Consider the following 17,327-nt stretch of genomic DNA (forward strand, 5'->3'; position numbering starts at 1 on the left):
CATCTGTATTACTAGCAGTGAATGACAAAAGCTAGGTGTCTCATCACACAGCAGAAGAAAAAGAATGTTACATCCATCACTTTCACACCTGCAAATCATATAGTGTTTCCATATTTTTGCCCAACCCCTACACTTTAATGTAGATAAACTGCTCAGAGTCAGTATGCATGCTTTGCAAATTACTAGAAATCTGTACTCTCCTTTACCCCAGGTTCACACCTAAGCATTTTCTGCAGCATTTTGCAGAAACGCAGTACTGTCCATTTAACACGATTTCCTATGGGACAGGTTAATATCTCCGCGTTTTCACCCGGTGCGTTTCTGTAAAGGGTCAGGGAGTTTTTTTTAACGCAAAACGTTGCGTTTTTGGTTCTATAGACTTCAATGGGAACGCTGCAGAAAAACATGTATTGCGTTTTTGCTGCGTTTTTGTGTTTAAAATCTGCCTTGCAACAAGAAAAATAAAAAAGATGGAATCCCCACCGCATCCCGCAAAACGCATCAAAAACACAGCAAACACGCAACGCAAAGCAGAAATGCCTCACAAACAACCTGCATAGGTGTTAACCTAGACTTACACCCCGGTCACACCGATCCCGACTTTGAAATCGAGCGACTTACACTGAAGTCGCACGATTTCAAAGTCTGATATCACGCCGATTTGAGGTGCAATTTGCAAGACATCTGACACAGTTGTCTATGCAAATCGCACCAAAAGTAGTGCATGTACTACTTTGGAAATCGGTGCGCTTCCACCAAGTCGGAACCGCAGCGATATGACCGCTGCAATTGCGGACAATAGGGCGAGACTTGGCATGGGATTTGCAAATTGCATGCAAAGTCGCACCCAGTGTGACCAGGGACTTACTGCACACTTGTACCCCACTGACAGCGAGGAGACCAGTACACGGCACCTCTGTCAAAATAGAGGTCACAACTTCTACAGGAAGACCGCGAAGCGGTCACTCTGGCGGTGTTTTGGTCCGCCGCGGGTGCCGTAGCCTGGGTTGCTGTGTGCATGCGTAGTACAATGTGCGCCGTAGTCTGGGCTGCTGTGCGCATGCGTAGTGTAATGGTGCCCTAGCATGGCCTGCTGTGTGCATGCGTAGTACAATGTGCCCGGCTAGTGTCATGGTTCGTTGTATGAAGCTGGGCCCGGTGGTGAGGGCCTCTGGCCGGGCCTTGAGTACGGCGGCCGGGAGGCAGCAGAGGAGGGCGCTGGCGGCGGAAACGGCGGGTGAGGAGAGGTCGGGGGATGTGACATTGGGGGTGAATTCCTGCTTGGATGAGGTCATTGCACCAGTACCAGAGTCCTACCTTCTTCCATGAGCTCTTTGCTGCTGGGCCGGGGAGGAGCAGGCCCTACAGAAGTGTATGTTTTGTTATGTGGAGGTTCTAGCAGTGTGCTATCATTTCTAGGATGGAGGGGGAGAGGGACAGCCATAGGGACCCTGTGTGTCTGTCCTGTATTGTATAAATGACATGCTGGACTCATTCATCCCAAGCTACAGCACTAACCCATGCATTCACATGCACTGTGGTGCTATTCATTGTGAATGACGCCCGTAATGCTGCAATACGTACTTCCCTGTTCTACTATAAGAAGCAAACCGCACCTGTATATACAGGCGTACCTCGGTTTATGAATTGAATTCGTTCTGCAGGACTTTTCTTATTGCGAAAAATTCATAAACCGAAATGCGGTTTCCCATAGGAATGCATTGAAAACCAATTAATCCGTTCCGGAGGTCAGAAAAAGAGTTCTATCTGTTCAGAACTCTTTATAAAGTGCACTTTAAAGCTAGGTTCACATATGTGCGGGTGGTGCCGCTGTGGATCCGCATGAAAATCCACGCAGCCGCACCACCCACACATAGGAAAGCGGACCCACAGGCGGGTGCCACTAGTTCTAATGGCATGCCATCCGCACTGGAAAACACAACCGTACTGGGAACCGAGGTTCCTGTGCAGGCTGCGTTTTCAGAAGAAGTGTGGGAACGTCTTCCCTGCGTGTCACGGGGCACAGGAATCCATTCAAATGAATGGGCTCTCGTGCCCGCGCAAAACGCAGCCCGCGAGGCTGCATATATTTGAACCAGGGCAAAAGGCAACATGCTTAAAAATTAATTCATACATGCATTGAAAACCAATTAATCCATTCCCGAGGTCAGAAAAAAGTAAAAAAAAACCAAAACATTTTTTCTTAGTTTTTGTTATAAAAATTTTGTAAATAAGTGATTTTTTTCCTTCACTGATGTGCGCTATTGAGGCTGCAGTGATGGGCACTAATAGGCTGCACTGATGAGGAGGTACTAGTAGGTGGCACTGATGGGCATTGACAGGCATCACTGATGGGCACTGAAAGGCAGCACTCATATATGGCACTGATAGGCGGCACTGACTGGCAGCTCAGATGGGCACTGACTGGCAGCTCTGATGGGCACTGATATGTGGCATTGATGTGCACTGATATATGGCATTGATGTGCACTGATGGGCACTGGCAGGTGGCATTGATGAGCACTGACAGGTGGCACTGCTGGGGCTACACTGATCATCAGTGCCCTGATGATCAGTGTACATGTCGTCTCTGTGGAATTACCGGCTCTCCTCTCCTCTCGTGACAGCTCGTGAGGAGAGAAATGCTGATAACCGGCATTTCCCTATTTACATGTGATCAGCTGCGATTGGACACAGCTGATCACGTGACCGAGCTGACATCTTCGGCTCTTTCCGTTGAAGCTGGAATTGATGGGCACTGACAGGTGGCACTGCTGGGGTTACACTGATCATCAGAGCACACTGATCATCAATGTCCTGATGATCAGTGTACATGTCCCCTCCGAGTAATGCCGATTACCGGCTCTCCTCTCGAGCTGCCGATAACCGGTATTTCCCTGTTTACATGTGATGAGCTGTGATTGGACACAGCTGATCTCATGACCAAGCCGACATCTTTGGCTCATTTCGTTGATTGGTGATCCACTGTGTCCGAGGGACACAGCGCACGACTGATCGCCGCTCTGCGAGCTCCCGGAGTCGCGCACACGTGGTTAGAGTGGGAGGACATCATATGATGTCCTCCCAGAACAAGAGAACCACTTTGGGCCCAGCATTACCTTATATGGTGGGCGGGAGGCGGTTAAAGGCATAAATACTGTACAGGGACATGATTAAAAACAAATTCATAAATGCATTGAAAACCAATTAATCCGTTCATATTGCAAAAAAAATTAGTAAACTGATCCATTATTTTCAATGGATTTTCATTCATTAACTGAGACATACGTAAACCGAGGTACCCCTGTATTGTGTATTTACAGCTTTTTATTTGTAACCGACTGGCCAATTCTAGGTTCACATTATAGCGGGTGCAGGAGTGCATGTAAACCACACGTTTCCTGACACAAAACACGCTGCTCTATAACAGACATGCAGAGGCGCTGTTCATTCCTAATGGCACCCCAATGCGTCTGAAATTGCATGCAGCACCTTCTCTGTGGGTGCGTTTTGAAGAAAAAAAAACAAAAAACTTTCCTGCATTTCCCGCAGTTACTTTTGAATGTTCTAAGAATTTGTGTACAAATTTTCATACGAACTTTCGACCCAGCTTTTCTCTCCAGACTGAGGAGCCGGCTCTCCCCCCTGCAGACCAGAAATGTGCCCAACTCAAAGTTTTCTTGAGATAAGGTGACTTAGCACAGGGATCTTGGCAAATATTAGTTTTATGGTTTAAAACGTGGGTGACGTCTGGGGCTTCCATATCCAGCTTACTCCCATTACCGCCTTCCATTTCCATTCCTTCTTCTCCCTTTCTTACATTTCCTTCTTTGCCTCTGTCTAGCTTTCCTTGACTGTGCCCACGTAGTCACCGCCTTTTGGAGGTGGCTGCAGGTGCAGAGCCTCCCCTTTGGGGTCTGCGAGAGAATTGTGGGACCTGACTTCTCTCCATATTCCATTTATTAGTCCCATCCCAACGTCCCAGATTTCTTCTATTTTTGATACCTGACATGTTTGACTGAATTGTATTGTTTAGTGTATTCTGGTTATCTATTATTCAGCCCCCTCCCCCCCCCCCCCCCGTGTGGGCGATTTAAATGCCTGACTTAAACTTTTGTATTACTCTTGTTAAAATCCAATAAGAAGATTGAAACAGAATTCCTAACAAAAAAAGTGGGTGACGCAGGTCAGAGGGGCTCCATATAATTTACTTCTAAGAAACCAGCAGTCCAGTGAGGTAAACTATGGTTTAACAAACATGAGAACATCAGAGATGCAACATTCTTGGGGAGTCGTAGAACGTCTTAAATACAATAAACAAAGTGAATAATTCAGTGCAGTGAAAATCCTTGAAATGCCAGTGGCACATTCTTATGGGCTTTAGGGTAAGTGGGAAAAAAAAATTGAAGTCTCTAAAAAATGTTCTCTCCCCCTCCTTCTACCTAACCTGTATAAAAAAAGATCTGTGTACTTACCAATTTTTAATCATTTTGCTGCCAGGTCCGTACAGGCCCACCAGGAGTATGTCTAAAACTGGCAGGCAGAAGCATTCAGGTGGTTGTGCTGGCGCTCGATTGCTTCCACTGAAACTGGTAAAGGTGCCCACTTTCCCTGCGCACACATTCCTGCCATGTATTCCCGGCTCTGCTTGTCCGTCTGCGGGGCCGGCATGGCGAGTTTGGGCAGGTGGAGGGGAAACAGGTGAACAGACACACATCCACTCTTCTCCCCTTCTCCACTCAGAAAGCGACATGTATGACATCACTTCCAGGCCACCACTGTCACTTTCCCCAGCTAGAATAGCCGAGGAGAAATGTATTGCAATGCAATCTGCATTACATCCAGTGGAGCTCGGAGGAAACATGCAAGGTATTTTATGACTCATTAAAGAGAATATGTTACCTAAATATCATATAGGGGACTCTGGGTCCTCTATGTGATGTAAAAAAAAATTATTTTTTTTTGCAAAAAAATAGTTACACCCAAGCACATAACATTCCCCCACCCCAAAAAGTTTTTAAGGCCCCCAACCCCCACATATACACATGTGCGAATGTAAACGCACACGTCCAGGGGGGTGCCTACACGTGAAAGCGTAGTTTGTGATATATACGTTACTTATCGCCGCACACGAGTGAGAGCAATAATTCTAGCACAAGACCTCCACCATAACTAAACTGATGACTTATAGGGGCTTTTGAAGTGTCGCCTATAAAAAAAAAAAATATAGGGTACTGAAGTTTGTCACCATTTCACAGGCACAGATAAATTTAAGGTTTGACATGATGGGTATCTATTTACCTGGTGCAACCTCATCTTTTATATTTTACCAATAATTTGGGTAATTTATTGTGCTTGTTTGCCCTAAAATTCACTTTAGTGTTTTTTGTTTTTTTTACTGAAATTCTGAGTTTCTTAGACCTTCGCGGTAATATCATGTGACATAATAAATTGGAACTACCACTATTTTATTCTCTAGGGTGTCTGCTTTCAAAAAAATGTATAATGTCTGGGGGTTGTGTAATAATCTTCAGGCCTAAAAATTATTTTTTAAACGTGTGCAAAAAAAATATGCAAAATCGGCTCTGGCAGTGAAAGGGTTAACCTGCTGCAGCCTTATAAAAGCAAACAACATGGTACAGTGTCCCACCATGAAACTGTTTTTGCCAGAATCCCAATATACATGAATTAGGAAAAAAACTGGAAATATTCCCCTGGGACTTTAATGGCAAAAATCTCAATGAGTATGCAGAAAGTGTATGAAACGATAATTATTGAAACACATAAGCATGATAAAACGAATCAAAAGATTCAATGTAATAAATTGTAGTACAATAATGCCTGTATCACATACAAAACATACACAGTGTACATGGAATCTATATATAGTCTATAACACATCAAATGACTAATGGGCAAGCAGCCCAACCAGACTTGTACAGTGATGTTTTTCAGACAAAACCAACACGTTTCAGGAAATTTCATTTCCTTCTTCAGGAACTAAATATGTCAGTTCTAGAAACATGGCAGCATATCAGAAAAACATAAACAGTAAGGTAACATAGTGTCATTTTAGAAGTATATTAGGAAATGCTGGTTGCTCACTTACAAATTGGACCACGTGAAGTGCTTAATAACAGGTATTAACCCCCTTGCTGGTATTCCCGAGTGTAGCTCGGGGTTAACTTTAAGTACCAAAAGCGGTAACCCCAAGCTACACTCGGGATTGCCCTGCAGTGTTGCTCTGGGATCCCTCTTGCACTTACCTTGTCCTTCACTCCCTCGATGTCCCCCCCTGCAGCGTCCCCAGCCATCTCCTCCGGCCGATGCCGGCATCCGGGTTCCATTTTCTGCGAGCACATACGTACGGGGACAGAACCGGCAGGAAATTTAAAAATGTTAAAAAGTGACATTCACTAAATACACTAAAATCACATAGTATAACATTACTGTATCAAACCATTTCACATACATTTTGTCCCGAGTGCTTTGTCCTGTGTCCTGCCTGCGTTTTTACTGTTCTTTCTGCCTGGAAACTGAGAAATGTCCATGGCGTCCAAAAAGCGTCCCTTTAGGTCAAAAGTGGTTTTAGACCGGCTAGAGAACAGCGATAGTAAATTTGAACTACTTGCAGAATTGAATGATAATGATTCGTGGGGAAATTCATCATCAGACATTGAAAATGATTTTGCGACTTTGCTCAGTGATGTGCGAACTTGGCGCTATATTTCAAATTTCAGTGTTTTTGGTTTGATTACATTATTGAATTAAATGTATTATTATTATATTATTATTTTTTATGATTATTAAATTATAATTTATGATTTCGGGTTTCAAATTTTATCATACCCGGGATGTTTACTAGACTCTTGTTCGGACAGATTTCAGTAAGTTATTCCTAAGAATTACAGGCCTACAATAAAAAAAATTACATATTTCCATGCAAAAAAATGTACTGCTTTGAGCACAGAAATATTGACATAATCAGACCGCTAGGGAGGTTAATGGAAAAATTGGATGAGGATATTCTCCCGCTGGATATTTTTAGAAGTCTGGGTAGCAATCTGCTGATCGCTGGTGTTTCCAAGCTTCTAAAAAATGTTTTTACTTAACTTAAAAACATTTTTACTTAATGTTTTTTTTTTCATCACATGTGATGATTTTTTGGTGACAGGTTCTCTTTAATGAGATGTGCAGGGTCTAAAAGACCCTGCAGGTCTCCCCTGTGCTCCACTAATGTAATGGAGTGTAGATCGCCCTGCCTTGCATACTGACAACAGGGACCCGGAAGTGACGTCATACCGTCACTTCCAGGTCAGGAACACGAAGGGTAGGAGAGTGGACGTTTGCCGACACCCGCTATGCCAGTCCCAGGCCCACAGAAGCGCAAGTGAAGCCGAGGATACAGCGGGCAGGGGAGGGCGCACAGGAGGCACTCTATTGACATGCGTGGAAGCATTCGGGTGACAGCGTAGCCCCCTTCAATACTTCCTCGTGACAAGCCCTGTTGCCTTCCTGCAGCAGGGCTAAATGTAGAATGAAAACTACTTGACCAGCGCCCGGAACTGCATGTCCCAGGAGTCAGGCAATAGGAATTGAACATCCCTGTGGTGTTAGGCTTTTCTTCTACTTTAATTCACATAATTGGGGTGCTGGCTTCTTCTAAGTTTCTTCATGAAATTAAGTGGTCACCCTTGAAACTGTATTGATTATTATTACTGTTATTTTTCTCTGAGTCATAGACCTAAAATGGATGGATCTAGGTGGGTGGTTTCTGCAATAAGACAAAAACAAGGCTCATTGCAGTAACATAGGAAGCTGGTCCCGGCAGTCAGCATACAGAAAATATTTCTACTGCCCCGAACGGAGTAGAGGGACAGGACCACATTAACAGTAATTAAGAGATCTCTGTTCTTATCAAACTCTAGTTTGCGATATCTAGTGCTAATTGTTTACTAACACTACTGTTCACAGATCAAGATCAAGTCACAAGGAAGAACTTTGCAGATGTCCAAAGAGAAAGAAAAGAACAAGCCAAGAACTCTGTATTAATAAGCTGTCCCTCTAAGATTAATGAGAAGAAATTTTTAAAGCATTTATCACGACATGGAGAAGTTGCCAATCACTTCTTTTTTGACAGCCATGTAAGTAATTTCATAGTATTTTGGTGCTTAAAATGTTAACCTCTGCAGCAAAAATGTTTTCTTTCTGTTTTGATTAGAGGAGAAGAAAGTTACAGTCTGATTGTTTGTTTTGTTTTTTTTTTTATTGTTTTTTTTCCTGCCTATCTAATCAAGGAGGTATGAGGGATCATCTCTCCACTGTCTGTCACTAGCAGGGCAGCATTTGAAAATCATTCTTTCCCAACAAAAAATTGTCTGCCATTAGAGTTAAATTCTTCATTGCACTTCTAAACAACTTAAAAATGAATTTCTTGTTAAAAGAAATTAAGTCAGCAGCTACAAATACTATAGCTACAAATTTGAAAATAGAGGGGCTCTGTCCACACAGCCACGGCATTCATTCACCTTTTCCTGTGAATTAATGTTTGCAGGTACCATCAGCCATTCTGGCTGACAGCTTGTAGTTTTCAATAAACTACGAGGGAGCTAGGGAGCACTCCTTGTAGTCCATTGATCTTCCTGCCTGTACGAGGTATGGACAGACAGCTATTCTGAGAGTTTACAATACTTTGCAGGCTCCTTACAAAAAATATAAAAAATGCACATTTTTTTTACCTTAATAAAAAAAAATGTGCACTTATTACTTTTCTCAAAAGGTGAACTTTTTCTTTACCACAGACCTAAGATGCTTTTCTCTGTGCTTTCATGTGGAAATACTGCTTTGTCGTATACTTTTTTCTGTTGTTTGGCTAGAGTTGTTGCTTAAAGCAATATGCAAGCGATCTTTTTTTTTTTTATATACTATGTAAGCCTGGACTTCCTTGAATTAAAGTCTTTCTTCAGAATTAGTCTTTTTTTTGTTTTCCTGGTCAGTCCCCAAACCGCTGGCCCAAACTCCTGTTTGCAGGTGTCTCCATTGGGTAGCTGGCTGCTAAGAAGATGCCCGTGCACATCCCGCCGAGGCTGTGTGGGTCATTTGAAACACACAGCATCTGGCAAGCCATGCCCTTGCTCCCTGCTCCCAGCCCCTGACAGACAGCTTCAGGAGCCAGTCACTCCTTTACCTTCACCTTTTATCTTCAAGCTAGAATTTCTGGGAAAGCACAGATCATCAAAGGACCAGTATCGTAGTGACAAACAACAGTAAGCAAATAGGTGGGGGGCTGCGAATGTACTGGGATATTTTTTTTACCTCCAATGCTGTGAATGTATTTAGGTAAAAAACACTTAGACTTTATACACACAAGTCATTTTTTTAAAACGCTGCTCCTCTTGGCAGCAGCATTTTGGTAGAAAAAACTCTTGATGCTTGTAAACGTGTTTTAACACTTTTGCAAGCATTTAGGCACATTTACAGCTGTCAAGGGCTTGTACTTTAATTTATTTAATTGGCCAGAATTATAATTTATTCTGACCATTGAAATTGATCAACGCGCCTAGCGTTAAAATGCGTTTAGAAACATTTACACGCGTCAAGCGGTTTTTTCTGCCAAAGCGCTGCTGCCTCTTTGCGCACTGTAAGTGTTTTTTTTTTTTTCTTTTTCTTACAACTTTTAAAAGCCCTTGCCACTAAAAGCTTCTAAAAGTCTTTGTGCATGGACACATAGGATAACATAGAGGGGTGTTTGGAAGCTGTAAAAGAAAAAAACCACCTGACGCCCCTAAAATTGGCTGCAGAAATGCCCTGTGTGCATGTGGCCTTAGCCTTTATTACTACATTATTTTACATTGTCTAGAATGCAGTAGGAAAGTTGAAACATCTTGCTCAGTTGGGATGGATGAGATCCCCTGTCAGGTTTTTACTGCTATGTGTGGCTCTGTTTAAGTGATTTCTCCTTACTTCCAGTCTGCTGATAAGAAAAACAACTTTTTTTTTTAGTAGACTAGAAGGCTCGAACTCCTATCAGATTTTTATTTATGGATTTGTACCTGTTGCAGATGTTCTCTTGCTTCCTGTCTCTCTTTACCAGAGCCGTGGATAGCTGTAAAAACCCAACAGAGGTTCTAATCCTTCTCCACTCTACCCAAACCTAAAAGGTTTTTGGCGCAACACACACTTTTAGATTGAGGTACTTACAGGAATCCTTGTTTCCTTTCATGCAATCTATACAAGAAACTGCCACTGACTGGCACCCTTTACGCCAATTTATTTTCCAATAAAATCATGTTTTGTTCTCATTGTGTTGCTTTTTTTAGGGGGTTCATGCACTGGTGGAGTTTGTGAATACAGAAAGTATTATTTCACTTCTTTCTGCTACAAAAGTTCCAGACAATGAAGATACCTGTGTTCTGCCATTTAAATCTAGATTTATTAAAGTGAAGTCACAAGAATTGGATCTACATCATGTCAAATGCACCCCACAGACTTCTGTTTCTATCAACCAGTTATTAAAGAAACTAAGTGGTGCTAAAAATGTAAGTTAACAATGTATTGTATGTGATATGGGCTCTAAAACTATTATATTTTTTTTTTTAAGCCAGAAGCTAGAGTGATTATGTGCAGATAGACTTACAAAAAAAAAGTCAAGCTCGTGCTGGCCCCTTTCACTTCACACTGTTGGTTATTTATTGTGATGGGTGCCTTTACTAACCCGTAAGTGAAGTGAGGTTAGTGTTTAGGTTACAAAAAAATCTGGGTTTTGAGGTGGTGCAGACACATGCTGGTTGCTGTTGGTGTCTGCTTTAACTCCTGCTGACAGTTTAAGTAATTTGTAATTTTCTTTGTGGACATATTACTTCCCTCACTGACTTCTGTTGTTATAGGCACCATGGACAAAATTATCCATGAGGCTCTATTCACATCTGAGCGTAGCGTTTTTTAGCACGATTTTTCACGCATATTTTACTACGATTTTACCGTGTTTTTTGCACGTTTATATACAGAGTTTTTAGCCATTTTGAGCTGTGGCATATGTTTATTAGCCAATAGAGAAAATTATCATCTATTGCATCCTTTGTTGCTAGTTTTTTCTGTTTTTTTTTTTTTGTTTTTTTTAGTTTTTCCACCAGCTTTCAGTTTTTTGTTTTTTTTAATTATTTATTACCATTTTGTTTTTTTTGTTAGGGTGGGGTTAGAGTTAAGGATAGGGGTAGCATTTTATTTATTTCTTATTTATTTATAGCAATTACCAAGAGAAGAGGGAAAAAATACAAAAAAGAAACAGAGGAGGAGAATAAACTCACATAGAAAAAGGCAAGTGAACGGGACATTAAAGGTGCCACAAATAGTAGAACACTCTAAGCTAAAATTTACAATGTTTATTGTCAAATCAATAAAAGTCTATTTAAAAAAATACATTCAAGTATGCCAACATTAATGGTAATACTTGTTCAAGGACATATATCCAGTGCAATATTTCTCAACATGTTTCGCCTATTTTAGGCTTCTTCAGGAGATAATAGATATAGCACCTACAACAACAAATTCATGTTGATTACACAATATGCCAACAGATTACATATCTTGGATACATAGGTCAAAAATAGAACAGATATCAAATCAAACACATCAGATGTGGTATACATCATATAAAACATTTTTTTTTTTTTTTTAATTAATGAAGGGCAACTTACCAAAAATGCCATAATGCCTCAGATGGATAGGTAGTGTGTAGAGCAATTATAAGGCGGTTAGATAGGACATAAAATCCTCAAAATAGCTTGGACAACATGGCGCCTCAGGTGGCTGGTAGAAGAGCGCACAAGCTGAATATAAGAGTGACAAACATCTCCACTAAAAAAGTCTCCAAAAACAATTGCTCACGAAATTGAACAAAGAGAATTATGTACCTTTAAAAGGTAGAATAGGCACCACTGGTTAACTGCTCGGCATGCACAATTATTACCATTAAATTTGATTATGTTACAACGGAAAAACCAAAAAACAGAGGTCCAAATTGGAGACTGAAAAATAAATGTAAAAGACATTTCAAAAATTAGGACCTATTATCATTGCCAGTGGTATAATATACACTATAGGTATAGTGTGGATGCTGAGCTTACCTCAGTCAGAGCAATATTAGTTCACCAGGGGGAGGTGGAGACAGCAAAAACACATATCGGAGAACCAATCCTCAAGCAATGGAATGTATGCTAATGAGTAAAGATAACACGGAGATTGAAAGAAAAATATTGGGAGATCAACAGTATACAGTACCAGCCACAAGCTCCAAAAAATATCAACAAGGTCTCACCAATAAGGCACCAACACCGTAATACCACTTCCTCATCAACCACAAAGTTTTAGAGCCAGGCAGGCTCCTTTTATATCCAAGTCTTCCCGACGCTGCGTCCGACATAAGGTCCTAATGTTTGCAATGTCTTTTACATTTATTTTTCAGTCTCCAATTTGGACCTCTGTTTTTCGGTTTTTCCGATGTAACACAATCAAATTTATTGGTTATAATTGTGCATGCCGAGCACTTAATCAGTGGTGCCTATTCTAGCTTTCAAAGGTACATAATTCTTTGTTCAATTTCGTGAGCAATTGTTTTTGGAGACTTTTTTCAGTGGTGATGTTTGTCACTCTTATATTCAGCTTGTGCGCTCTTCTACCAGCCACCTGAGGCGCCATGTTGTCCAAGCTATTTTGAAGATTTTATGTCCTATCTAACTGCACTATAATTGCTCTACACACTACCTATCCATCTGAGGCATTATGGCATTTTTGATAAGTTGCCCTTCATCAATTTAAAAAAAAAAAATGTTTTATATGATGTATACCACATCTGATGTGTTCAATTTGATATCTGTTCTATTTTTGACCTATGTATCCAAGATATGTAATCTGTTGGCATATTGTGTAATCAACATAAATTTGTTGTTGTAGGTGCTATATCTATTATCTCTTGAAGAAGCCTAAAATAGGCGAAACATGTTGAGAAATATTGCACTGGATATATGTCCTTGAACAAGTGTTACCATTAATGTTGGCGTACTTGAATATATTTTTTTAACCGCCTCCCGCCCGCCATATAAGGTAATGACGGGCGTAAGGCAGTTCTCTCGTTCTGGGAGGACGTCATATAACGTCCTCCCACTCTAACTGTGCATGCGCGGCTTCGGGAGCTCAAAGCGCGGCGATTGGTGGTGCTCTGTGTTCCTTGGACACAGCGGATCACCGATCAACGGAAAGAGCCGAAGATGTCAGCTCGGTCACGTGGTCAGCTGTGTCCAATCACAGCTGATCACATGTAAATAGGGAAATGCCGGTTATCAGCATTTCTCTCCTCACGAGCTGTCACGAGAGGAGAGGAGAGCCGTGATCAGCATTCCACAGAGAGGGCACTGATGATCAGTGTAGCCCCAGCAGTGTCACCTGTCAGTGCTCATCAATGCCACCTGCCAGTGTCCATCAATGCCACCTGCCAGTGTCCATCAGTTCCTCATCAATGCCACATATCAGTGCACATCAATGCCATATATCAGTGCTACCTATCAGTGCTGCCAGTCAGTGCCATATATGAGTGCTGCCTTTCAGTGCCTATAAGTGATGCCTGTCAATGCCCATCAGTGCCACCTACCAGTGCCTCCTCATCAGTGCCATCTATCAGTGCCCATCAGTGCAGCCTATCAGTGCAGCCTCATTAGCGCACATCAGTGAAGGAGAAGAATCGCTTATTTACAAAATTTTATAACAAAAACTAAAAGTTGTTTTTGGTTTCGTTAGCACTTTATTTTTAGTGATTAAATACCACCAAAGGAAAGCTCTATCTGTCTCAAAAAAATTATAAAAATTTCATATGGGTAAAGTGTTGCATGACCGCGCAATTGTTATTCAAAGTGCGACAGCACTGAAAGCTGAAAACTGGCCTGGGCAGGAAGGGGGTATACTGTAAGTGCCCTGTAGGCAAATGGTTAAATTAACTTTTATTGATTTGACAATAAACATTGTAAATTTTAGCTTAGGGTGGTGTTCTACTATTTGTGGCACCTTTTAATGTCCCGTTCACTTCCCTTTTTCTATGTGAGGAGTTTATTCTCCTCTGTTTCTTTCTTTGTATTTTTTCCCTCTTCTCTTGATAATTTCTAGTAATTGGGGATGTGGTGCCGTTGAGTTCCCCTTTGAATACAACTATTCTTGCTTCATTTATTTATAGTGTTTTATTTGTCTTTTTTTTTCTATTTATTTTATTGTTAGGGTGATAATAATAATATTAATGAATAAATGTAAAATAAATACACAAATACATGAAAATATTCATAAATACTTGTAATAATAAATTAATAATAATTAACCCATAACCTTAACCCCCAAAAGCTAAAAACATAATAAAATAATACTTTATCTTTATTGTAATTATTGTATTTTTTTTGTTTGGGTGTTTATTATTAATAATAATTTCATTTTTTTAAGGTTAGGGGTTAATTATTATTTGTTTATGATTTATCATGATTTTTTTTATTTATATGTGCATTTATTTGATTTATTTTAAATGTATTTATTCATATAGTATTACTTTTTTTTTTTACATTTTGTCATTTGAGCAGAAAATCATCCAAAACCCGCTTGAAAGCGCGTTTCTATTCTTTTCTATGGGTATAAAAAGGCGGCAAAAACCTGCAAATCTGCCCAATTTGAGCTACAAAAGTAGCTCCAAAACTTTTTTGAGTTTCAGGCATTCTGCTTCAGGAGACTTTGAGTGAAGATGTGCACCATCTCCATAGAGTAATATTGATTTTTTTCCCCTGAGCGTTTTGGAGCTTTTAGCTTCGCGCTCAGGTGTGAATGAGGCCTTAAGTAAAATTAAGCACTTTCAGCAGATGATTTAGTACTTTACAAAATAGTCATCTTCTCCATTCTTTAATGTTTCCTTATGCTCCTGTTTCAGCTGGTGCCATGACCAATGCCCCAGTTTTCCTGGCTCCTTTCTCTTACAGCATCCTAGAGAGCTACCATTGGGTGCAGTGACCAGAGCTGTCTGTCTCTACACTGAAGCACAAAGCATGTAAGCATAGAATGACAAGCAGTCCCCTGCTCGTCCCTTCTCCAAACTATCAGACTGACTTAAAGCAGAGTTCCACTCACTCTGTAAAAAAATAAAAGTCAGCAGCTACAAAAACTGGAAGCAGCACTGAGAGCAAACTGCAGCACTGAAAATTTGTAAACTTCCAGTGCTGGGGTAAGAATTTTTTAAAACATAGTTTACTGGGGAATGTTTGTCAGTGTTTCAGCTAAAAAAAAATGCACAGGGTTTAATACTACTTTAAGGATCACAGCAAATACTCAAAAGTTTAGTACATCTTACAGCACCTGCTGTTTGTTTACAGTAGCAGGCTGACAAGTCACTACTGCCAAATAAAATAGAGGGAAAGGAGCTATGATTACAGAGCATCTATTGTGAACTTTGAAAATTAATTTCTCTACAGTACATGAAGCTATAGATTTTCATTATGGCTTGTTTAAGGGTCCTTTCACGTAAGCGTTATCAGTTCTATTATGAAAATTAAATTAAAAAACACTTGAAAACTGAATCCATTTACATCAGTTTATACATTTGTTTTGTTCATCCATCTCATCAGTATACATCTGTTTTTCAGTTATCTGTTTTTTTAGTTGTTGAAGAAAATAGTCATAAACGGACAAAAGTTTTACCAAAAAAATGTTTTTGCCTAAACATGAATATTTATGGCTACCATTTGTTTATGTCCGCAAAAATGAAAAAAGACACATACCTTTTCCATTATTTTTCTACGGACGTAAATGGAATCCGATGTAAACGTTCATATCCTTGCTTACATTTACCTATTAGTAGACCTACATTGTGGTTCAGGGTAGATCCGTCTAACAAACGGACAGACAAATCCAGACTGAACTCTTATGTAAAGGGCCCTTTAAACTAATATACTGCTTGTTATGTATTTGTAGAAACTGTGTGCATAATCTGGGCACAAGGGCACTTGAAGATATGTATAAAGTTTTTTTTTTTTGTTGTTGTTTTTTTAATAGAGATGTTGGTAAAACGGAAATTGGAGCTAGTGTTTAATGTAAATATTCAAAGCCTTTATAAATGTTTGAAGATCCTGGGTATTTGCAGGATATATCAGAATATTTGCTCAGTATAAAAAATCGCTACATTGGAAAATATGATCATACAATGGATGCATGAGAACATGTATGTGGCTGTTCTATAAATCCTTCATTCCTTCTCACAATATAGCTGAAAAAGTGAAACTGCCACTTTGAGTTCAGAATTGAAACTTTTCTTGGAAGGTTTTTTGATGCAGTGTTCATATTTTTACTTTCTGTTTCATGATTACACTTTATACACAGCTTTGTAAATTTTACTGACATTAGCTCTGTGTACAAATCAAAATGTGTTTTCAGCATCTTTTCCCTAGAGCCCATCCCCTGCTGATAGCCCATCCCCGAAGATAGATCATGCCTCCTGTCAGCAGAAGAGGAGAGAAGACTCAGGGATGGAGCTTCACATGACCATTGCTTAGGTGGCTGAAAGAGTCAATTAGTTTTGTTTTCTTATGCCAGCAATTGGGGGGCGGCAGAAGAGCAGCTTTAACCGCTTGCTGACCGCTGTACATATATATATATATATATATATATATATATATATATATATATATATATCTCCTGTCAGCTAAAGGTTATAACAGGTTCATGGCTGCAGTTGTTTGGTGTCATTTTTTACAGCTGGTGATTAGCTGTTCAGTGTAAGTGATCTGGGCAGCTCTGGGACTGCACTAAATGACCAGGATAGGTAAACATCCATTCCCCCATCTGTGCCTAATGAAGCCACATGCACAATGATTGCATCACTTCTGAGTTTGGAGCTGCTGCAGCCATGGAAGTGGCTAATCAAGCACAGTCGGTGCTTAATTAGCTGCATTGGAGGGCAAGGAGAGACAATGGAGGATAATAGACCCCTGCTGTCTCCATAATGAGTGTCTTTCACCTGCCCAAAGCTATCACATGGGGGCTTGGTAGCCCCCTTGTGATAGCAATAAAGCTAATTGAAAATAAGTTTTTAAAAAGTTAATCACATTCCGACCGCCCTATAGCAGATATACTGCTACAGGGCGGCAGAAGTGCGCAAAATCACGTATATATACTTGATTTTGTATTTCCGGGTAGGGGGCGCGCACCCTACCCCGCACCACCATTCGTGGCCGCAGCTGTCAATCACTGGGTCCCGGCCGGTGATTATGCTCCGGCGCCCGGTGATTACCGAGCATCTCCGATGGGGAGGAG

General features: G+C 40.6%; 1 protein-coding gene across 2 annotated transcripts in view; it reads left to right on the plus strand.

Moving 5' to 3' along the window:
* Positions 1-1,065: 1,065 nt before the first annotated feature.
* Positions 1,066-17,327, plus strand: part of MTPAP (mitochondrial poly(A) polymerase) — a 46,096-nt gene continuing 29,834 nt past the window's right edge. Inside the window, exons 1-3 of one of the 2 annotated variants that reach the window (XM_089668658.1) lie at positions 1,066-1,237; positions 7,974-8,143; positions 10,319-10,537. In XM_089668658.1, coding sequence (XP_089524784.1) covers positions 1,102-1,237; positions 7,974-8,143; positions 10,319-10,537 — 525 coding nt within the window. In that variant the 5' untranslated portion in view covers positions 1,066-1,101. Of the gene's footprint in view, positions 1,238-7,973; positions 8,144-10,318; positions 10,538-17,327 lie in introns of those variants that run through there. The other variant, XM_089668659.1, reaches the window with a different exon arrangement.

This window comes from Staurois parvus, unplaced genomic scaffold (assembly GCF_062004578.1).
Source record: "Staurois parvus isolate SC_StPar_1 unplaced genomic scaffold, SC_StPar_1.0 ptg000061l, whole genome shotgun sequence".
Lineage (NCBI taxonomy): Eukaryota > Metazoa > Chordata > Amphibia > Anura > Ranidae > Staurois > Staurois parvus.